This window comes from Gekko japonicus, unplaced genomic scaffold (assembly GCF_001447785.1).
Source record: "Gekko japonicus isolate JY-2015 unplaced genomic scaffold, Gekko_japonicus_V1.1 scaffold1284, whole genome shotgun sequence".
NCBI classification, from domain to species: Eukaryota; Metazoa; Chordata; class Lepidosauria; order Squamata; family Gekkonidae; genus Gekko; species Gekko japonicus.
In genome coordinates, this window is record NW_015169212.1 from 169332 (window position 1) to 193568 (window position 24237).

A 24237-nucleotide genomic window follows, 5' to 3' on the forward strand; every position below is an offset into this window, starting at 1 on the left:
GCTTGGCTGGGAAGGAGATAGGGTTGCCAACTCCAGGTTGGAAAATTCGCCAGTGCCGTGGCGAGTCTGGATGACTTCTTAACGTATGTCAGGTGAGCGGACCAAGATAGATTATAGCTAAAAACAATACCTAGGTATCGGAAAGAGGAAACCCATTCTAGTTGACCATCCCCAACTTTAAAATACAGAGGACCTCTTCTTCTCTTGGCAGAGAAGCGAAGAACCTTGGACTTTGCATAATTCACAACAAGCTCTTCTTGTTTGCAATAGTCCAGAAAGGCATTGACAGTAGACCTCAGTCCAACTTCAGATGTTGCCAACAAAACAGCATCATCAGCATAGAGTAAAAGTGGTATAGGAAGACCAGCTAGATACGGAGAATGTCTGGCTCTCATTTTAAGAAACGGCACCAAATCATTAATGTAGATGTTAAACAGGGAGGTGGCCAACAAACATCCCTGTCTAACTCCCTTCTGCACTGGAAAGGAGTCTGTCCTGACTCCTGAAGAATTCACCCGGACCGAGGCAGATGTATTAGAATAGAGAGCCATAATCAATCCCAGTAGTCTGCGGTCAATATTGGTGTTCAATAACTTCTCCCACAATCTGCAACGAGAGATAGAGTCGAAGGCAGCCCTCAAATCCATGAAGGCCGCGTAGAGACAAGCTCTTGGACGCAAGGAATACTTGCCGGCGAGATGGAGAAGTGTCAGACAATGGTCTGTAGTAGCAACACCCTGTCGAAAGCCACACTGTTCAGGGAAAAGGAACCTCTTTTCATCAAGCCATTTCTGGAGTCTCTCCTGGATGGACCTTTTCAGTGAGAAGTCTTTGGCTGAGTATTTTAGTTACAGTTACAATGTTTCTTCATATAGTTCCCTATGACTCTTCAGGTTTCCTGAAGATGGTCTCTTTGTTTGTGTACCTAAACTCTCCCCCTTTTTGAAATCACAGTTTATTTCGATATCCTGAGGTGTTTAAATCCAATTCCCTTCACAACAGACCAGGGGTCTCCTCAGAGCACCCACCTGTGTAACTGGGCAGGAATTATTTTTCTTTTCCTCAGAAGATATAACCCTTTCCTTTTGGCCTGAATGGGAGTTTCAGCATACTACCCAATCACCATCACCAAAATCTCAACCCCTGTTATGGTGTCTGTGTAAAATGGACTTCAGCCTAGGCTGACTCTTAGATGTTTACTGAATTCTTCCTCAGAATTGATAGAAAACAGTTAAGGCAAAGAGTCATTTCCCTTTATTCCAAAGGTGAGCCTGTCTGACTGACTGTGGGTGCGTTCAGATGGGCCGTTTAGTCCACTTTTGGCCCGCCTCAGAAACAGATTTTATCTGTGCAATCACACAGTCAACATCTGTCCCAGCCGTCACTTTCCAGCTCAAAACCGCTTTAACCCGGAGTATTTTGATATCAGGTCCCCAAGTGGTGTTTTCCTGATTCTCCAGTTCCAGCCGCACTTTTCTGACGTCTGATCACTCCTGCGGTGTCGAGCTACTTCCGGTTTAAACCCCCTTCCTGCTCAAAAGCTGCCCGAGGCTTCCACTTTTCGCCCACCATTTTTTAAAAAGCGTTGGCAATGTGCGCATAGGTGGAGGTCCGCCACTGTGTTATTAAAAGCGATATTTAAACAGTGCCTAGTTTTAGCATTTAGATTAGTTCGGGATCCCATGGAGGCTATTTTCAGGGTAAACATTTAAAGGGAAGTGTTACAGCAGTCAGGTTGAAGTGGAAATTGCTGTTCTGCGCACGTGCAGAAATTTTAGTTCTACAGATGGTTGCCTGTGCGCATGCCCAAACTGAGAGAGAGAAAAAAACAACACCGACGCATGCTCCCGCGTGTGGACGGCGGGGAGCGATACGGCTGTGCAGTGATCCGGAGCAAGGAGGTGAGTGTGATCGCGATTCTCCAGGTTAAAAAAAAATGCATCAGGGCCAGAGCAATTTAAACCGCTCCCAGCACGCTGTCTGACTGTACCATGTCAGACTCACTGACTCCAACCAACTCTGTCAGAAGCCAATTGACTGCCTGTCTGACTTCCCAAAGACCAACTGGTTGAAAGACTCAAAAAACACCATGCCCTCAGCCCTCAGCTAATCATATAGTTCTCCTCAGCTGGCCCTGGCCAATCAGAGAGTAGAGAGGGGGAAGGCAGCAGCCTGTCAAGCTCTCCATTTTGCTGACAAGTTCTCTTCACCTCTCTGAAATTGTTGCACTAGGAAACTTGTTGTTAAATGCAGTCCGTCACAGGCTACTAAGCACACTAATCATGCTCTCTCCTGTGTACTTCTAAAATCCAGGGATATCACCACTAACTTGATTTCTTTAATCTCATATGCTTAGTTTGGGTTAAAGCCTAAAAACTAAAGTGTGTTTTCAATTAACACTTTCCGAGAGTTTAGCAGCAGATCTTTTCTAATAAAACTTAGGAACCCCTCATTAGACATGAGCATCTTACAATATAATGAAAATTATCTTTCCTACGCTAAAGCTTCCAGAGATTTCTGATTTAATTCTGCTCTGAGGGCTACCAGAAATATAGTTTGGCATGCCTGATATGCTACAGAGAAATTACGTTAAAGGTTGGTCAATTGCTTCATCTATCACATCAGTCAAAATCCTAATACCATATAATATTTGAGGAATTACCTTAGCATTAAAAGTTTTGATTGCTCTAGGTATAAAATTACCACCCTGGGTATGAAAAAAGCAAATTAGGGCATTAGTGGATACTTTCGCTTTATGTTTAATGTTTTTCAGTTGTAACTTCCAGGTTAAATTTGCTTGAAATATAATATCCAGATAATTAAATTGTCTAACTTGGTCAGTTTTCTTTCTGTTAACTTGCCATTTATATTCAGGAATATTTCTTGCTTCAGAAAAGACCACGATTTTAGATTTCTGGGTGTTTATACATAATCCCTCATTTAGATAATATTTTGAGAAGGCCTTAAGTAATTTATGAATGCCTAATGGGGAGCGAGAAAGGAGCAAGGTATCATCCGCATATAGTATTAACAGTAATTTTTTTAATCTGCCAGAGTAGGGACATACAACAAGTGGGGAGCTAAAAAGATAGTTAGATCATTTACATATAGATCAAAACAAAAGAGGGGCCAATAAACAACCTTGCCTAGCCCTCTTATTTTGAGGGATTTCTTGTGTTAGCTTTCCTAAAATTCCTGTTTGAACTTGGGCCAAGGAATTAGAATATAATAACTGGATTAGCCATAGTAGCCCTTTGTCTATTGAGGCTTTTTTCTATTTTTTCTCCAAAGTTGCTCTCTTGTGACTGAATAAAAAGCTTGTTTTAAATCCATATAAAAGTTGCAAAGAGATCTCCCCATTTTACCACAGTGTATTTTTCCACTAGCAATCATAAAACCAAACTATGGTCTTCAGGAGACTGGCCTTTATGAAAGTAGGCTCGTTCAATTTCCAGAATGTTAGATGAATAGACCCAAGATTAGGGTTGCCATCCCCCCAATAGGGGTTTTCTCCGATTTCAGGGTCCCCAATCCACTGCCAACCAGCTGGTTGGTGGGGGGAGCCCTGCTGCACCTGCTGTGCCTGGCAATGGCATCATCACTCTGGGCATGCTGCACGGGGGACACTCTAGCAGCTGGCTACAAACTCTATGGTGACCATAGAGGTTTTAGCCAAATGCTAGAGAGTCCCCTTCACTACGTGCCCTGAATTTTTTCTACGTACTTCAGATCTATGTAGGGGACAGGCATGCCCACCATTTTATCCATCTGCCCTGATAGGGAAAAATCATGATCGCTACCTGAAATCTATTTAATGGTAGTCTATCCTTTTCAGGGCCAACACAAAGAGTGTTATTGCATTGTACCTGTCTGAGGCCCCACTCCTCCTCAAACCTCACCCTCTCCAGGCTCCATCTCTCAAATCTCCAGGATTTCCCCATCTGGAGTTGGCAACCCTATCTACTTCCCAGCCAAGCATGAACCTACATTTCCCCCTCATTGATCAGCTTTCCATCTCCCCCCCCACCAGCAGCCCCCACTGTGCTCTGAAGCCCTGACTGACACATAACTGTGGCAGTAATGGGGTGACTGCTGGCACCTTTTCCCATCATTTTTTGCCTTGTGGTATTCTGCTTGTGGTGTGATCTGTCTTTTTTGTGGTGTGGCATGATTGTGTTATTGGGTTTGTTTCTTTTGAAGGGGAAGTGATGTGTTGTGAGTGAGGACATATTTTACCTCAGAATACAGCAGGTCCCATATGCAACTGACAGTTCCAACTGTCTCGTGGGGGGGGGGGAGTTTGAGGTGCGGAATGGAGTGAAGTCCAGTCAGCTTCCATATGAAAATGACCTTGAAACGCTGGCCCAATCAGAGAAGAGTGGCCTAGGCTGCAGTGGGTGGAAGAGAACTCAGACAACACAGCCAGTGGATAGAGACACATTGTGATTGACACATCACAGAGCCAACTGATTTTGGAGTGCATAGAACGTTGTGGGGCCACTACTCAATTATATATAAGGAGAGATAAGGAGAGATTTATTTATTTATTTTGTTCTATTTATATCCCAGCCTCCTCATGAGCGGGCACAGAGCAGCTAACAATAAAGAAGTTACAAAACCATTAAAAACAATTATAACAGTACAATAAATTATTTAAAACATTAAAAGAGGCAAACCAATACATTCATTCATATAGTTCCAGCAAGGCTAACTGGATGACAGAACAAAGATGGAATGGGCAGATATAATAGGGCAGTTTTCAGCAAGGGAGGCCAGATGGTTGGGCATCCGCCTCCTCAACCAAAGGCCTGGCGGAACAGCTTCATTTTACAGGCCCTGTGAAACTGTATTAAGTCTCACAGGACCCTGATCTCAAATGGGAGCATGTATCACCAGGCAGGGGGCAGGGCAGAAAAAGCCCTGGCCCTGGTTGAGGCTAAGTGGTCAGGAACAACCAGGAGATGCTGATCAGCTGAACTGAAGGCTTTCCGAGTGGCATATGGGGAGAGACAGTCCCTTACATATGTCAGTCCCAGGCCACACAAGGCTTTAAAGGTTAATACCAACACCTTAAAATGGATCTGGTACTCAATTGGTAGCCACTGGCTGAATGCGTGCCCACACAGACGTAGCAGTCAGCAGGCTTGCCACCACATTTTGCACTAACTGGAGTTCCCCTGTCCAGGACTGGGAGTCTGATTCCTGAACCCCCCTCCCCACTTAGGTACAGGACCTCTGTCTTTCATGGATTAAGTTTCAACCAACTCTGCTGTAACTACCCAGTCACAGCCTCCAAAGCCCTGTCCAGATTTTCTGGGGTGGAGTCTGGGTGGCCGTCCAACAACAGATAGAGCTATGTGTCATCAGCGTGCTGGTGACAGCCCAGCCCAAACTTCCACACCAACTGGGTGAGGGGGCACATAAAGATGTTGAACAGCATTGGTGAGAGGATCACCCCCTGCGACATACCACATTTCAGCAGGTAACACATGGAGACTGTCTTACCAAGTACCATCTCTGTCCCCAGCCATGGAGAAAAGAGGAAAACCATTGTAAGGCAGTCTCCCATATTCCTACGCTGGTGAGGTAGTTATGTTTCCATCTGTGCATTGCTGGATCCAGTCCATTATAAAACCATACAACTCCTCTCCTATTTTACAAACAATGTCTGATTATATTTCCTTAGTGTTAGGATCTTGTTCTTCCCCTTTTTCATATCCTCCTAATACTTCAGTATGTTCCTTTCCCTTGTGACCTCAGTCTGTTTATCTGAGTTTTCTAATCCATGGGGATTATTGTATTGTTGCCTTGGATTTTTGCAGGCTCTGAGGTTTTGCTGAGGTAGAAAGTATACTTTTAAGAAAGATACAATTTCATCATTGAAGTTGGTGCTAGATTAGCAAGCTTCTGTCTGAATGTACATGCCTTCTTTAATGGCATGGATAGAAATATTAATGGAAAGAAAATATTTTATTTCATACAACTGACTCCTTACAAAATACTGAAACATCCATACTCTGGATTTGGAGTTAAAATTAATTTGCAATTTTAGTCATCTTGAATTACTGGTCCTATCATTAATAGTGTGAAATACTGCAATCTCTTGAAATAGCAATACTTATGCACTAAGCATTTATAGATTAACTAAGAATAAGGCCTGTTGTGGAAATAAATATAATGAGCTCTAGAAAGAGGCTCTGGGAGAGTGCCCCAGCCTTGGGCACTTAGCATCAATTTGCTGTGGCGACCTCAACAGGGTATAATGACACAGAGTCCACCATTTTCTCCAGGGGAACTGATGTCTGCCATCTGAAGAGCAGTTGTAAGTCTCTTATACATCCCTCCCCTGGAGATTGGCAACAATGGTTGCCCATGAGGGAATGGCTGGTTTGGAGGGTGGAGTCTATGGCATTGTACCTGTCTGAGGTCCCACCCCTCCTCAAACCTCACCCTCTCCAGGCTCCATCCCTCAAATCTCCAGGAATTTCCCACCTGGAGTTGGCAACCCTAGCAGGACTGGCCCCAATGAGTTTTCTCCCAAAGGCCAAATTAGGTGTGGAAAGGGCCTTTTACTGACAGAACCTGGTTGCCTGGCAACAGGCACTGATGAGAAAATACAGTTGGCAGCTCTGATTAGGGAAATACCTGGAGATTTGGGGCATGGATCCTGTGGAGGGCAGCATTGGGGGAGGATGGAAGGACTCAGCAGGGAATAATGGCATAGGGTCTACCCTCCAAAGCAGTCATTTTCATCAGGGGAACTGATCTCTGTCATCTGGAGATCAATTGTAACAGCAGGAGATCTCCAGGTCCCACCTGGAGGCTGGCAACCCTAGGGGAAAGTCAGCCGCACAGCAGGGGGTTGAAGAGAATGGTTTGATGGTTGCTGGCCCACCTCATTAGCCAGCCAGCCAGCCATGGTTGAGCCAAAAAGGAGAGAGAGCCGTTTTAAGTTTATTCTGACAGGAAAGTGGCGAACCTGGCAGTGGGTGGGGGAATGGGTTATGCTGAAAGTCCTTTGGTTTTTTGCTGACAGAAGCAACCACCTACCAACAGCCACTGAGAGGACAGTTATTCACAGTTAGTCCCACACAGGAGCCAAGAGAAGTATCTTTCACAGGAGAGAGTCCAGCTTTCCAGGAGCCACAGCTCATTTCCTCTAGGCCAGACCCTCCCTGGCGCTGCCGCCACTGCTGAAGGAACGTGGGGGAGCCTTTGAAAGGAGCTGGGCAGCCTTCTCTGCGGTACATCCCACTGAGTTATCACCCTGACAAAGCACTAGCCTTGTGGCCAAGGGAGAGGGGCTGTGAGGGGCAGTGAAGGTGAGTTTCCCCTCCTTGCTGCTGCTCATTAGGTCTGCCTCCTTCTCCCCTGTGGAGGAGTTGCTGCTCCCTCGGTGAAGCGTCCATCGTCTTCGCTGGCTCCCTCCAGACTGAGAGCAAGACACTGACTGCCGGCTCTGTGGGCGGGGCCAAGCCAACACAGAAAAGCAATGCAGCCAGGGGATTGGGAGTCTGTAAGAGTGGCAGTCGAGTGGGCCAAAAGCTGTGGGAGCGTGTCCAGGAGTCACACCAAAACAGCTTTATTATATCGGAGAGATGCTAGATTACTGTAATCCACTTTACATGCAGCTGACTTTGAAAATGATCTGGAAACTTCAGCTCATCCAAAAATGCAGCAGCCAGGTAACTGTCAGGCGTGGGACGCAGGGATTGTATCACCCAAATGCTGAAAGATCTGCTCTGGCTGCCCATTTGTTTCTGGGCACAATTCAATGTGCTGGTTCTTACCTATAAAACCCTAAAAGGCTTGTGGCCAGCATATTGGAAGGACCAACTTCTCCCATAATGTCCCACTCACCAGTTATGATCTGACTTACAACCCCCTAATCTCAATGCCTTCACATTCAGAGGTGAGGCAGATAACACTCAGAGACAGGGTTTTTTCTGTAGAGGCACATCAAACTTGTGGAATGTCCTTCCCCCTGAGGCTTGCCTGGCACCTATGTTACTTTCTTTTAGGTGCCAGGAAAAGACCCACGTGCCAGGAAAATGCCAGTTCACCCAGGCATTTAATTAAAGGCTCCATGTATTTAACAGTATTTTAATCTGGAAAGTGTTCGTTTAAGGTGTCTGTGTTTATGGTAGGGTGGGGCTTCTCTTAATGATTTGTATTTATTTATTTATTTATTTATTTATTTATTTAAATTAAGCCACCTCAGGCAGGTTGCTGGAGAGGCAGCATTAAAAAGTTTTAAATAAATAAAATAAACCAGTAACAATTTACGCCAAGTCCAGTAATGCATTGCTTTGGCATTGACATAGGCTGAGTTCAGATTGGCAGTTTGCCCCGAGATAGGCACATGCCAGAAACATTTCACAAATGGATTAAAGGGGCTGTTCACATAGGCACATCTGTCAGGCGTTCCTCAGCCATACTCAGCCCGTCTTGTAGCCGCAATTTGCTTGTGCGCATATGTGCATATGCACATATCTACGGATTACCAAAAAGAAAGCCACGCCTTACAGATGCGCCTCCGCCAGGGGTGGGCCAACAGTGCAAACGCTCTGTTGCACCTCCTCCCCGGTATACTCCCACATCAGTTGGTGCGATGTGACCGCAAAAACATGGAACAGTTTGTGCCGGATCTTTTTGTCACAACTCCCTCATGCTTCAAACTGCCAGTCTGTCCTCGGCCATAGATATAGCAAAGGTTACTAGGTGAGTTTCAATGGAATTCATCCAACACTGATAGCAAGTAACATGTACTTGCTTCAGGTAGGTCAGGATGAGACTCTACAAGACCTGGAAGAGCTCCTGGTGGTCATGCTCAAGGAAAGCAACTATTGATCTACCAGAATCAAGCGCAAATGAATCTTATTTCTCCAGAGACTGTTGAGTACCAAAGCCCTGCCCATCAAAATATAATATAAAAGAGAGCATTCTGGCTTGGAGTCGTATGGTATGGCACCATAGAATGGTTTTGGTTGTTGTGCTTTGCTTTTTCCAGAAGTGACATATAAAAAATTAACAATACCAGACAAATTTTTTAAAAAAAATAATTGAAAAATGTATTTGCGTCCAACGTCAGACTAGACTGAAGGGCAGGTGGTGGCAATTTTCATATTTTCCCAGGAAAAAAAAAAATTCAGTGCTTTGAAGCATGCTTATATAAACAACCTTGCAAAACTTTTTTGAGTTATGCTGTCCCACTTTCTTATTTTGGATAGCCCATCACCTATTCATTAGTCTAATAAAAATGATGAGACAGGATCTAAAGTAAAAAATGTCTGGATGAGAAACAGATGTGTGGTCAAGGATATCTGGATTTTTTTCATAACAGGGATGTTAAGTGCACTCCTTGGTTGAGGCACGTCAGTTTAAGTTCATTGATGTCAACAGAGTAACTCTGCAAAGGTTTGTACCAGTAGTTAGTTAATGTTCAGTGTAAAAAGTGACTTCAGTAGTGGGAACTGCTGTGTGACAGAGAGAGCAAGTAAAAAGTGTGTGTGTGTACCATCAAGTTGCTTCTGACTTATGGTGACTCTGTTAATGACCTCTATAATGTCCTATCATTAACAGCTTTGCTCAGGTCATGCAATATATATATTCCCCCACTTCAGGACCTAAACCTAGGAGTCTATAGGCTGAAATCTCAGTATCAGAGGTGGTTTCAGTATTATATTTCTTTTTTTGTGATTTGAAGAACACATGTCTTATTAATATTAGAATGGTCAGATGTAAATATGAGGGACACAGTTAGGAATTATTATGGATTCTTCTCACTTAGCCATGTACCTTACACTCACCTGAGACCATTCTGCAATGACAAAGACCATTAGGGGCACCTCACATTGCAAGAAGGGAAATCCAGCATCAGAAGCAGCTCTCATGAGCAGTGTTCCCTCTAAACTGAGTTAGTGTGAGCTAGCTCACAGTTTTTTAGCCTCTGGCTCACACATGTTTGCCTTTGCTCAGGAAGGATGGCTCCCGAGCAAACTAATTGATGCAGGAGCCAAATCACTCGCTCACAACTTTCATGCCAGTAGCTCACAAAGTAAAATTTTTGCTCACAAGACTCCACAGCTTAGAGGGGACATTGCTCATGAGTGACATTAGCCAGGAAACACAGTCATATATTTTTTAATCTTTCTGTTGTCTTCATTTTGGCCAGACTCACTTCCCATAATTTTGCATGAGTAAACTTTGAGTAAAACATGCATATAGACATTATGAGCAAATCATTTCCTTATTATCAATAGTCATGTCAGAATGAAGCTTTTAATGGAGAATTCAAATCTAAACATGTATAAAAAGGTTCAGATTCATAAATGTTACCCCACCATGATGTACTGTACTTCACGCAGTGGGCTTTCACTGCATCAACTGGCCCACGACAAATCTAAAATTATTAACATGTTGAAAAATGTCAAGCCAGGAAATGTGTTAATAATGAAAGATCACAGAACTGTTTGAAAGACAAATAGACTTTGGAAAGGATCTCTTCTTAGTACAAAGAGCTTCTCGAGCCATTAAAAAAGGAATGGCCTATTTTCAATGGCTTTGGCATAAGTGGTTCTTTCCAATTCTCCGAAAGTGGTTTGATCAAATGAATATGTACCATATGCAGATTTAATATGAGTGGAAATCCTTTTAAGAGATCAATCTTCCCAAAATAAATTTAGCCAGGTTCCTTGAGAAAGGCAGTCAATGGAATCCGGCATCTGTTAATGTTTTAGTGCGCAATATCACCCCTAATGTCTTGGTTTATATAGTAGAAAGGCAATATTTTATGAGATTTAGTTAGGGTTGCCAAATCCATCTTCCACCCCCAGCGGGGGAGTTTGGGGGCGTTCCTGGAGGGGGCGGGGCATCTCCGATGTGATGACGTCACGTTGGGGACGTCTGCTGCCCCCCACCCGCCTGCACGTCAGATCTCCACAAATGGCAGTTCCCTGCACTTAAAGGAGCTGGTGTTTCCCTTTTAAATGCAGGAGCCGGCGTTTCCCCTTTAAGAGCAGCCACGTTTCCCTTTTAAGAGCACGAACCTGGCATTTCCCTGTGGCTTGGGAGGAAACACAGGCTTGGGAGGAAACACGGGTTCCACACACTTAAAGGGAGAGAAAGGGGTGGGTGTTGGGGACCCCCCCAAAAATGGGGGACCCCTGGTAAACTGGGTGGGTTGGCAACCCTAGATTTAGTATTTGAATTTGATTTAGTATTTGAATTAAATGAGTGGTTAAATCTGTATATGAACATTTCAGATGCTGTCAATACATTATTAAATCACTTCCACTGAACAAAACAAAGGGATGTTGAAATTACATCTCTGTTTAAGTTAACCACTGCATACTTATTTATTTTGCTTCCTGAGGACAGTATCCAAATATATTCCTTAGAAATACTATAAGACTTGATGAGATCAAGAGAACAGTCCTAAGGAGGTCTACTCAGAATGCTCTCCAGGTCTACTCAGTGGAGTTTATTGCCAGGAAGCAGTACAATTCTAAATAAAGTTATATCTTTCTAAATCCATTAAAGCCATTGAGTTTAGGAGTGGTAAAAGAAATAATCTGCAGTAGAATATTGACAAACTGTGCAGTGTGAGAGATATGAAAGAAAGATCATTTTAATGGGGAATACCTTGTTTATATTCATCTGTATTCTAGAAATCTTTGTTAACAGACCTCCTATCTCCACCAAATAACTGGGTGGAAAGGGGAGGGGATTGACACTGTAGAGGTTTCCAGTTGAAAAGAATATCTTTGTGTGTGATGTTTGTCTCACAATGAACTAGCTTAAATGGTTACATGTTTTAAAATTTAAATTTGGCTGCAGGCCTGCAACATGGTACATGCCTTTTAATCTTAAAAATGAACTTAAGGATGTAGATATTCTAACTGATTTTAGTGTATTAATCATATTTTGAACACCTGACTCTTGATTGAAAACAAGAACCACTCTTGCATCCATAAAGAGACCTCTAAGAATCCAGGTGATCTCATAATCCAAATAAACACACCATGTCTGCCCATGAGCTCATATGTTTTCATCACATGGTATGCAATGTAAAAAGAAGAGGAGAGTCAGTTTCCAGTCATGGATAAAAAGCATGCCAAACATGGTGAGTGTTGAGTGGGTTGTATATCAACCAAGTTAAAGAAAGCAAATATTCACAATACTGATGGCCGAGAAAAGTTTGTTCCTACCTGCAAGGAGGCTGGACTGGAAAATAGATTATCAGTGGGAAATCATAGGCAATTTCATCTCCCAGATAACTGGTCTCCTAGTTGTTTCCCCAAATCTGGCCAAGTTCAGACTGGCTGTTTGCCCCGATATAGGCACAAGCCAGAAACATTTCACAACCACATTAAAGGGGCTATTCACACAGGCACATCTGTCTGGCGTTCCCCAGCCATACTCAACCCGTCTCGTAATGTTTCCCTCCTGAGTTTAAAAGATACCAGGTGAAAGTGGTATCAAACCCTGGAAAGCAAGATTATCCCGTGTCCACCCCGCACCAACAAAGTGTGAACACTGAAAGCCATGTTTTTCTTGTGTGCTTATGCGTAAGCGCATAAGCACATATCTCCAGATTACCAAAAAGAAAGCCACGCCTTACAGCCAGGGCAGGCCAACAGTGTGAACACTCCCTTGTGTGTCCTCCCGGTATGCTCCCGCATCAGTCGCTGCAGTGTGAATGGGAACACCCGGAACAGTTTGTTCCGGTTCTTTTTTGCCACGACTCCCTCCTGCTTCAAACTGCCAGTCTGAACTCGGCCTCTATGTTTCAAAAGCCTGTTGTCTATACATGTCAACAGTCTCCAAACTGCTTCACTCATACCAATATGGAGTGCCTTTTTAGTGTACAATATATCCTTCTTCCAGTTAATTAGTCCAATAAAGTGAACCTATTTTTGAGTCTAACCGTAAAGTGATTTGCAGCCTAAGTAGGGGCTAGCCCATAGAAAGTTCAATAGACCTTACTTGGAGAAAGGTGAACTTTAAATAAATACAGGGTTGTGCCCTAAGCAGTTTTAGGCTGTGGTCTCACACACACTAAGTGATCCACTTTCAATGCACTTTCCAACTGGATTTTGCCAGTTCACACAGTAAAATCCAGTTGTAAAGTACACTGAAGGAAGACATATTTACACTGAAGGAAGACATATTTCCCACTTAAACATGTTGACAGAATTGTATTATGAGTTGCCTTACAAGACTATGGTCTCCCACCTCATAGTGCACATGAGAGAAATCACTTATTCAACATACTCCTCTATTCAAACTGTGCTTGCATGCGAAGACTCTATATACCATATAAACAGGAATAATATCAATACAAGTAGTCATGTGATTCTGCAGTGTACAGTTCCATAGCAGACTATACAATGTAAATTTTTAATCAACTCTGCGAAGTGATAAAAATGAGCACAGCACAGCTTCAGAGATGTATATGGCTATGTTCAAACACAGTTATGTTTCAGCCCAGAAAAATATATCTGTGAGATTATCTCTTTCCAGTGGCAATTAAGGAATGTCCCACGTTTTCTTGATTCCTCAGTCTGCAGAAATTCTAAAAAGAGAAAACTAAAATGGTTTTAATGGTTCACAGCTAATTATTTGAATCAAGACGTCTACTATTAACTGTGGATTGGACGACTGCCGAAATGACTGAAGAAAATGAGAAAATTGGCATGCCAATTCATTGATTTACCAACAAAATACAATGTTTCTACAATTATCACAAAACTTTCCAAAGAGAAAACAAAAACTGTTAAGATACCATGGCAGTTAATAAATTAAAATGCTGACAGGAAAAAAAATAAAAAGTCAAACCCCATCTTGTTTTGCATAATGATTACTAATTTTTCTGGCTCAGTACTCAATACTGCTTTAAATAAAATTCCCTGAGGTTCCGAGAAATGATGACATCTTTGGATGTGTTATTTGCATTATGTTAACGGGTAAGTGCAATCCAGAGATTGCTTATGAGCTCATTACCTGCTATCCCCACTCAAAAGAACCTGTCCATGCTTTTCAATGGAGGGACCTGATCTGTGCTTACAGTTATGTGCCTTGGAACTGGATCACTGAAGGAGATTCTGGGTGTGTGCATGCAAGAACTATGGATCCTTTTGGGTTACAAGTCATTGGCAGGGATTTAATTTTGTTTTATTTTTGTATAGCACTTAATGTATTTTATGCAATCTTTGTAACAATCCAAGTTTGTTTGGAGCTCTTAAATGGGTCTGATTATGTGTTTCTCGTCCTTTGTCTCTGCAGAACTCCTAGCAGACCATTAGCAAGCCAACTGCATGGTTTTACATGAACACAAGAACACACACACACACACAAAACACTGTACTGGATCCAGACTGAATTTTCTACTAACAGATGGGGAGGGTTATTTCCAACCAATTTGTCCTTCCTGTTGCAGACCTCTAATTTGCCTTTCATGGTGTTCCTGAGGGCCCCTGTCCCCCAGGAGCAGTATTTTAGGGAGATCAGTGGGCTACAGAGGGACTGAGGAGAGGAAAGAACATTCTGTTCCACTAACAGATGTGAGCAGAAAATTTAGTCTAGACCCAGCCCATTGTCTCTAACACTGGGTCATATTTAACTTATTGCACACATTGAATGAATGCAAAATGATCCTCATTCAAGGCGGTCTATTCCAACAACACGTTTAAAATACTTCCATTCTATACATTTACTCTGGCTGTAGCACTGAGATATTTATGGCTCAGAATGGAATTGTGTGTATGCATATTTGTCATGTTCCTCTTAATAGTTCAAAAGAAATAAATTTCTAGGAACTCATACAGTTGTTCACTGAATGTCTTTGGTCTGTTCTCTTGAACCTGGGATGAGAGTGAACAACTCATGGACTATATCTGGCAATCAAACTAACAATCAGTACGAAGCCTCTTGGCTGGCTAGGTGTGGTATAAAGCCTTCTTCCATTATCTGGCCAACAGACTAGTACCATCTGCACAGACTCCAGCTCCCTTGTCACTAACCTCAGGGACCTTGAACTGGAATACATATTGGCTAGGTCTCAATTTGAGTTCAGCTGATTCACAACCCAGTAGGGAATTGTTAGAACCGCTAAATCTGTGTCTTTCCCTTCTTCATTTTTTTTTGTCCCATGACAGGCTATTTGGATTACCCCCTTTTTATCCTGTCCATGCTCCAAGGGACTTTGGGAAGGGGTTATATAAAGTTTCATTCCCTATTTTATCTCCACAACAACTTCATGAAGCGAGTTAGGCTGAGAGTGATTGGCCTAAGGTCACCGAGTGAACTTTGTGACTGAGCACGGATTTCAATCCTGGTTACTTGGTTCACTATCCAGTACTGTAGCCACTATACAGCACTTCTCCTCTGAAACTGAATAACTTCTGTAGCAGCCCCACACCATTGCATATTCTCCACCAAATGATTCTTTAGGAGACTCTTTAGGATAATTTTTTTTATTAGAAAGGGATTCTACTTAAAGGGTGAGAAAGAAGTCCTGAGAGTGAGGAACCATGTAACATTTCCTTGGAGGAAGGAGAGCTTATTTTGTTTGCTTAGACTATTATGAAAAGAAAGACTGAATGACTTCTGTGTCTGCCTTCAGCAGTTCATGAGTCACTATGGCTAAGACCCAACATGATACAGTATCTAGAATGATGAATGAATTTTGATATGGGAACCTAAGTTCAAATTCATGTTCAAATACGAAGGCTTGTTGGCTGGCCTTGGGCAAGTCAGAATTTCTTGAAAGAATCTCCCTGAGAGTGAGAGTAAATTGCAGCTCCAAGAACCCCTAAGGAAGGGTGGGACATACAGGCGAAATGTTATCTAAAAACACACAGGGGACACAGCAAAGTTAGACAGCCATAAAGAAGCACCGTGATAGAACAAAACACACTTCTAGTAATATGTACTTGTTATCTTCATATATTGATTTACTTGCAATAAAGACTCTAGTATATCTTATACACATACAAAAACCTAAAGTACATTGTATCTACTAATAGAAAAGTCCACAGCTACAAATACCTATTCCAACGCTGTAGACTATCTTGCTCCTGATAAAGGGCTGATGAAAGTTGCAGCAGTCATAAATGATGAAAGATGCAGCAGGCTGTTATATTCTCCACAAACAGAAATTCAGCAGGCATCAAAGCAGGCATGAGAAATGCAGCAGGCAGTTGTATTTTCCACACAAAGTGTTTCAGCAAGTGTTTCTCCAGAACCAGAGAAGCCTTCTTTAGAATGGTTGACTTATGCACAGTAAAATTGAGAGCTTTGGTTCCAGGAAAATATGTCTGCCTGAAGAAGAATTTGTCGAAACACGCAATTTTTGCCTAGGAGGCGTGTTGCTTGCTTTGATGCTTGCTGAAACACTTTGTGTTTTTAAATTTGATCTGGATTTTTAAATCTGGGGTGGTTCAGAGACACCGCGGAATGACTCTCTCTCACCTCACTCCTGTTTTGCTTGCAGGCAGATAGGGATGTTCTCCTTCCAGCCTGGCATGGCTCCTTCAGTGCTGTGTCTGCTGCAGCAGAATGACCAGCAGTGAGGGGCACATTGCAGTCCACAGTGGCAGCAGTGCCTCCTATTCCCCAAGCCTCACACACGCCTGTGGAAAGTCGGTGGCAGCTCTTCAGGGCAGCTGCAGTGGGAAAGGGGCTGAGGTGTTGGCAGTGCTGGTGTTGCTGCTGCTGCCTCTCTCTGCCACCACTTTATATGGCAAACAGCCACCTACGTTTGGTGAAGGGATGGGTGAGGTGGCAACTCTGGAAGGAGGAGGGAGCTCTCTCTGGTTCAGCTGGAGACAGATGCATGCTGAGAGTGGCGGGGGTGGGTGGGGGGGTGACAAAATGCACAAGTGGTGCCTAAGAAGCTTGCAGCACATAGCTATGTATGCACACATTGGTAACTTGGAAAAAAATGGCAGAAAAACAGGAAGTGAGCAATCTGCCTTCCCAAAAGGCTTCACCCCACAAGAGAGTGATCAGACATCTGCAGAAGCACTGTGAAACTGGTAGGATCCATAAATATCACACTTTTTGTGGTGTCAGGAAAGCTGGGGGTTAGCATGGGGGACTGACGACTGCAGGATGGGATAAAGAAGTTGCTGTCTGAACAAGCAATTTAAATCCATTGGAGAAAAGTAAGGACAACAGATCAAAGTGCTCCTCTGATCGCAGCCTATAATTATAATCTATGAACCCTCTCCATATCAGTACTCAGTATGGCTAAAGAATTTCTCTTTTTCCAGGTTTGGGATGAAAATCTAGCCAAGTCTGCAGAAGCATGGGCAGCAACCTGCATTTGGGACCATGGCCCTTCCTTCTTATTGAGATTCCTTGGACAAAATCTGTCTGTAAGAACTGGAAGGTAGGTAGATAATGTCATTTGATGCAGTTTCTTGTGGGCAACAAGTACTTCTGGTGCAAATGAAGACTTTTCCAACCAAAGGTATCTTTCATTTACACAATTTCTCTCTTTATACACACAATGGAATTTAAAGAAAAAAGTTTGAGTCCAGTGGCACCTTTAAGATCAACAAAGTTTTATTAAAGGTATAAGCTTACGTGTGCATGCACACTTCTTCAGATACAATGAAATGGAAGTTACCAGTCCATACATATAAGTAGAGGGTGAGCAGTAAATTAGCATACAACATAAATGAGGATGTTTAACAGATTCATTATGTATCTGAAGAAGTATGTGTGCACATAAAAGCCACTGAACTCGAGCTTTGTTCTGCTGCTTCAGACCAACACAGCTACCCACCTGGATCTGTCACAATGGAATTCGGTCACACAGCAACCAGTGAAGTATAAAAGTCTATTTGTGCGGGAGTTCTGTATATACATGGTAGGACATGTTAGGCTGTGGGTGAATGCAGTGATCTTTGATGCAGCATAGTAACTGTTCCTGTTTTGGAAAGGAGGGTTCTTGGTGTGGTCCAAGATTATATGAAGTTTAAAATAAGCAATGAGATATGTGTCTTGGATACAATCTTTGACACAAACACAATTGCTAGACAAACTTGCCTCGATCAAACTCCCTTGCCTTTATGCAAAGCAAGCCCCGTCTTGAATCAGCTCAATGTTTCGGTGCTTCGCAATACACTCTTCCACTGGTGTGGAACACTTGCCTCTGGACTACATTACATATATACAGTACTTGCACCAATCAGAGTCATTTTGCCAACTCATGGTGACATAGTTAATTAGCTGATGCAACCTAGTGCAACTTGCATCTGGTGACCCTGTCACATGACAGTCTTACCTGTCACCCAGATCAGTTTAATCTGACATGTGTGCATCATTGGCTGTCATCTTGCATACATATAATACAATATGCCAACACGCCTCCCAAGATACAGCCTATACAAATGATAGTTTACTTTTTAACACTTTAAATCTATTTACAGGTACACACTTTGTAAATAAATCAGCCAGGTTATCCTCAGAATTACAGTACTGAATGTTAATAAAATTTGTACACACAGCAACCCTTACATTCTGATACCTGATTGTGATGTGTTTACTTCTGGTTTTTACCCCTTGATTTTTAGCCAACTGAGCAGCTGCCAAGCTGTCACAAAAAACCTTGATAGGTAAATCACACTTTATGCAAAAGTCTTTTAATAATTGGTGAAACCATTCCAACTGAATAATTACATCACTTATAGCGGAGAATTCCGATTCACAGGAACTTAATGAAATATGTGCCTGTTTGATTGATTTCCATCCCACCAGGGCACCTAATACAGAAATTGTGAACCCTGTGGTCGACCTTGAATCCGGCCTTTCCCCCCAACTTGCATCACTGAAGGCTGACAGACCGTCTGTTTGTGCATCCACCTTTAGCACTAATTTTTCACTTGCTGTGCCCTTAAGGTACCGGAGCACTCTTTTTGCTGCAACCCAGTCTCTTTGATAAGGACATTGACATTGTTGACACAACCAATGCACAGCTATAGAGATATCTGGCCTTGTGCAGCATGACAAATACAGTAGAGACCCAACCAACGATTGATATAACTGTTTGTGAGGAAACATTTCTCCCTGCTCCTCTTTTAGGTAGTTTACTGTTACAGGCGTCTCAGTAACGTGAGCTTCACTCATGCCAAACCTTTCAATGAGCTGCAAGATCTTTTGCTCTTGGCAAAGAGTGTAATTACCTTGTTCATTCTTGCTTATCTGTACACCCAGATAACTCTGTATTTCGCCCAGATCCTTCATGTTAAACACTGATCTTAATGTTTCTGTAAACCAGTCCAATTGTTGTTGTGACGTGTACAATAAACAAAGGTCATCTACATAATAAAAGAGCCAGTAAAGCTGTCCTTTTAACTCTTTGCTGTATAAACATGGATCAGCTATACTCTGTTTGAAACCTTTATTTACCAGAGCATTATGAAGACATCGTCCCCATTCAAACGCGCTCTGCTTTAACCCGTAAAGAGCTTTGTTTAACCTTAGAACAGATGTATCAGACCCTGAATGAAACCCAGGTATCTGTTCCATGTAAATTTCCTCTTTCAAAGGAGCATTCAAGTACGCGGTTTCAATATCAAAGTGTCTCACTCTCATCCCCTTTGCTGCAGCCGCAGCCAGAGCAACCCTTATTGTTTCATTTCTGACCGTGCTTTGAAAAGTTTCATCATAATCTTGATATTGCCTCTGATCAAAGCCTTTACCGACCAGACGTGCTTTGTAGAGCACCTCACCATTCGGCTTGTGTTTTAACTTGTAGAGCCATCGACACCCAATTGCCTTCCGTTCCCTAGGCAACTCAGTGGGAGTAAATACCTCGTGTGCTCTGAGAGACTGATACTCAGTTTGCATTGCTGCTTCCCAAGCCTGGCGTTCGGTAGCTGCTAGAGATAACACTTCAGTGTATGTTTCAGGTACCTTTACAAATACATTATTTATACCATATCTCTGAGGTGGTATTCCCTTAGTAATTCTTGTAGACACTCTGGGTATTTGTGGAGAACCTGAACCAGTATCAGAGACTTGCGGTGCTGCTTCGGCACCTTCCTGCTTCACCTCTGTTCCCCCTGTACTGTCAGTAATTGGTAACATGATCTGCTGGGGAGTTTCATTAGCATGAATGTGTGACCAGTTGGCATTCTCGCAAAAATTTGCAGACCTGCTGAATACCAACATGTTGTGAGCGTTCACAAAACGATATGCTTTCATTCCAGTTTGATAACCAATGAAAGTTAATTTTTGTGCCCTGGGACCTCCCTTTCTTCTTTGCTTTAAAGGTATGTTCACCCATGCCTTTGACCCAAAAATTCTTAGGTGCTTCAAAGAAGGATTTTTACCATAGAGAGCCCTATAGGGAATGTCTTCAATTGTTCTACACCAAACTCTGTTGACATTGTAGGTGGCACATCTCAAGCACTCTGCCCAAAAGGACTTTGGTAAACCAGAATCTAATAACATAGAGTGCATCACCGTTTGTATAATTCCTGCTCGTCTTTCCACAATGCTATTTTCCTGAGGACAGGCTGTATTAGCCACTCTGTGTTCAATACCTTGTGCCTTTAACCATTTTTGCAAATCAGTAGCCATAAATTCACCTCCAAAATCAGTTTGAAGCTGCTGAATTTCTGTTCCTAACTGTTTTTGCACCTTTTTTGCCCATGTCTTAATTAATTCACATACCTCTGATTTCCTCTGCATAGGAAATGACCAACAGTACCTGCTGTGGTCGTCAACAATCAAAAGCCCATATCGTTTACCCGATAAGCTATTTTGATAGGGTCCTATTACGTCGGCGTGTACTAGGGCCAATACTTTATCTGTGGACCTTTGACTAGCCTTAGCTACTGGGTGTGTGCGTGATTTACTCTGCTTGCATATATCACAGTCTAAGTACATTTGGCATTTCTTTAACCTATCATGCCCTAGACATGCAAACGTTTTCTCTAATGTTGAGAATGACATGTGCCCCAGCCTTCTATGGTACATGTGGATACATTCATCATGCAATGCTTGATTGCTAATTACAGTTTTCACTTGCCCTGGAACGTTATCAAGAATATATACACCATTCTCCACTTTGCCAGTGGCAAGGACCTTATCTGCCTTCTGTATCACACATTGCTGTTCAGTAAATGTTACCCTGAACCCAGCTTTAGTTAATTCACCGATGCTTAATAAGTTGTGTTGGAGGCTAGGAACGCATAACACATTTTCAAAAGCATGATTCAAACAATGAAAATAAATTGTTCCTTGCACATTTGCTGATGCTGGTGCACCATCAGCCAAACTCACGTGTGCTGGACTAGCTGGCTGAGAGTCAGTCAGCAAGCTTGCGTCCCTTGTGAAATTCTGGGATGCGCCAGAGTCCAGGACCCATTTGTCCCTTTCAGAAGACCCTGACGCTGTCACCAATGTTGCTTGATGGGTGGCCACATGTTGAGGCTTGACACCGCCTCCGTCCTTGAGAACGTTGGTGGCCCTTTCTTTCTTCCGCGGGCAAAATCTTTTGATGTGGCCGGTTTCATTGCACAAAAAACATCTGCGTGCCTTCACGTGTAGAAGCGAAGATGCTTTCTCATCCTGTCGCTGACTCGTATGCTGCAGGCTGGCTAAACACCTGCTTTGGTTGGCTTGCTTCCCAGAATAGCTGGCTTGCTTCCCGGAGTAGCTGGCTGCCGTCCCGGACCTGCTGGCGTTGTTCCCAGGATGGCCGTTTGCCAACTCCCTCTGCCGGCCCCTCTGTTCGGCTTGAAGCAATCTTCCGGTCACATAATCAATTGAAAGATCCTCGGGCTTTACCCCTTCTAGAGCTGCCAGGGTCGGCTCAAAGGATTCAGGCAAAGAGCACAAAATTGTGTAGACCTGGTCTTCTTGAGAGATTTGTTTGCCCCTCTCAGTAAGAAGTTGAAAGCACTCATTTAAAGAGTCTAAGTGCCCTCTTAAATCATCTCCTTCTGCCATAACAGTCCTGTACAATCTCCTCAGGAGGGTAATTATTGAGCCTGAGGTTTTTTGTACATAAATATTTGCCAGAGCGTCCCATGCCTGCTTTGCCGAGGTCTTCCCAAATAGATAAACCAGCTGTGAGTCCGATACACTCAAGACTATAAAAGCCAGTGCCTTGTCTATTTGTATTTTCTCCTCTGGCGTGGGAGCCGCTGGGGGGGCTGAAACAAATGTCCACAGCCCTTCCTTTACAAGGAAGTGCTGCATCTTCATAGCCCACACTGTATAATTGGAGTAACTCAGCTTTTCAACAAACACGGCTGTTGGAGCCAAAGCCATGCTGATAAGCTCACCGGTTCCACTTGGTATCTGCTGTTGGACGGCGTCCTCTGTCTCTCCCGCCTCCTCCGAGCCGGACTGGGACGAGCTGTCGTCCGTGGACTGTGTTACTGCCTGGAAGACGTCCTCTTCCTCCTCCGAAGACATGCACGCTGTAGCTCACCAATTTGGACCTGGCAAACTTCCTCAGCTCAGTGCAGCCTTCTCCAACTGTACTCCAGCTCAGTAGCGCACCTCTGGGCCCATAACCCTGACGGCATGCGCAGAACGTCTGAATAATAATAATATCAGGATGCTGTATCTGAGCTATGTACAGTGGCTTTTATTTACAGTTATTTACACAGTCCTTTCCACCATGCGGTATCCCAGGTTCATAGAACTGACCGACAAGGTGCTTCGCAATACACTCTTCCACTGGTGTGGAACACTTGCCTCTGGACTACATTACATATATACAGTACTTGCACCAATCAGAGTCATTTTGCCAACTCATGGTGACATAGTTAATTAGCTGATGCAACCTAGTGCAACTTGCATCTGGTGACCCTGTCACATGACAGTCTTACCTGTCACCCAGATCAGTTTAATCTGACATGTGTGCATCATTGGCTGTCATCTTGCATACATATAATACAATATGCCAACAGAAACTGCACAGTAGCCACTAGTGGTGCATGGTAAATAAGTAACAAAAAAGTTGTAGCTTGCAACTGCTTTTCCCCAGTCAGCAAACTAAATTTGCCAGAGAAGAGGCACATGTTCCCTGATCAGGTCATTACACTGATCTCTCCCTTATTATAAAAGAGTTTTGGGTGCCAGAATTCTAAAATTGGCCCCTTTAGTGTTAGGCCGAAAAAACTGCCACTCGGAAGACACTGGCTGGGTTCATTGGCTGCTTTGTGCAGTCCCGGCCAGCGTTCCAAGGTCATTTACATATGGAAGCTGATTGGACTACACTCCATTCCACACCTCAAACTCACCCCCCCCGCAAGGCAGTTGGAATTTTCAGTTGGGAGAGGAGAATGATGTCAGCTGCTCCCTAGGCAGAGGCTGTGTGTGTGTGTGTGGGGGGGGGTTGTAAAGACAGACAGGCAGATAAACGTTGGCTGATGGTTGCCAACTCCAGGTTCGAACTCCAGGACATAGGGTTGCCAACTCCAGGTTGGAAACTTCCAGGATATTTTAGGGATGAAGCCTGCTGAGGGTGGGATCTGAGGAGGAGGAGGAAGAGGGGGACCTCAGACAGATACAATGCCATGCTGCCCACACTCCAGACAAGCTGTTGCCAGTCTCCAGGTGACAGCTGGAGAGATCTTAAAGCTTTGGTGCTACTTCAAAGTTCCCCAGGAGCCCAAAACAGAGTAGTGTTTTGGAAAATCTTGAGGAATTGTTTGGTGCATTTACGATGGGGCTCCTGGGGAACTATTGTTGCCAATCTTGGCCCAGCAGCCATCAAACCATTCTCTTCAACCCCCTGCTGTGCAGCTGACTTTCCCCTAGGGTTGCAAATCTCCAGGTGGGACCTGGAGATCTCCCACTGCTACAATTGATCTCCAGATGACAGAGATCAGTTCCCCTAGAGAAAATGACTGCTTTAGGAGGGTAGACCCTATGACATTATACCTGCTGAGTCCTTCCGCCCCCCCCCCGCCCAATGCTGCCCTCTACAGAATCCACCCCCCAAACCTCCAGGTATTTCCCTCCTTAGAGCTGGCAACCCTACATTCCCCTCAGTGCCTGTTGGGAGTGGGTGGTGGGGGAGGGGAAGGGAGTGGGCGACCGGAGGCTTCTGCCTCCGGTCTCCGGTCCTGGAGTGGGGGGGGTGGAAACGGACCCGGCAGCCGGAGGCTTGCACCTCCAGTCGCCGGCCCTGGAGTGAGTGGGGTTGGGTGGAGGGAAACGGACCCTGCGGCCGGATGTCGGCCCTGGAGTGGGTGGGGGTGG

The 24237-nt window shown here is 43.7% G+C and overlaps 1 protein-coding gene across 1 annotated transcript in view; it reads left to right on the forward strand.

Moving 5' to 3' along the window:
• The window catches only part of LOC107114781 (peptidase inhibitor 15), a 45725-nt gene that overhangs the window by 17120 nt on the left and 4368 nt on the right, over window positions 1-24237 (forward strand). Inside the window, exon 3 of the mRNA XM_015416374.1 lies at window positions 17277-17395. Coding sequence (XP_015271860.1) covers window positions 17277-17395 — 119 coding nt within the window. The remainder of the gene's footprint in view (window positions 1-17276; window positions 17396-24237) is intronic.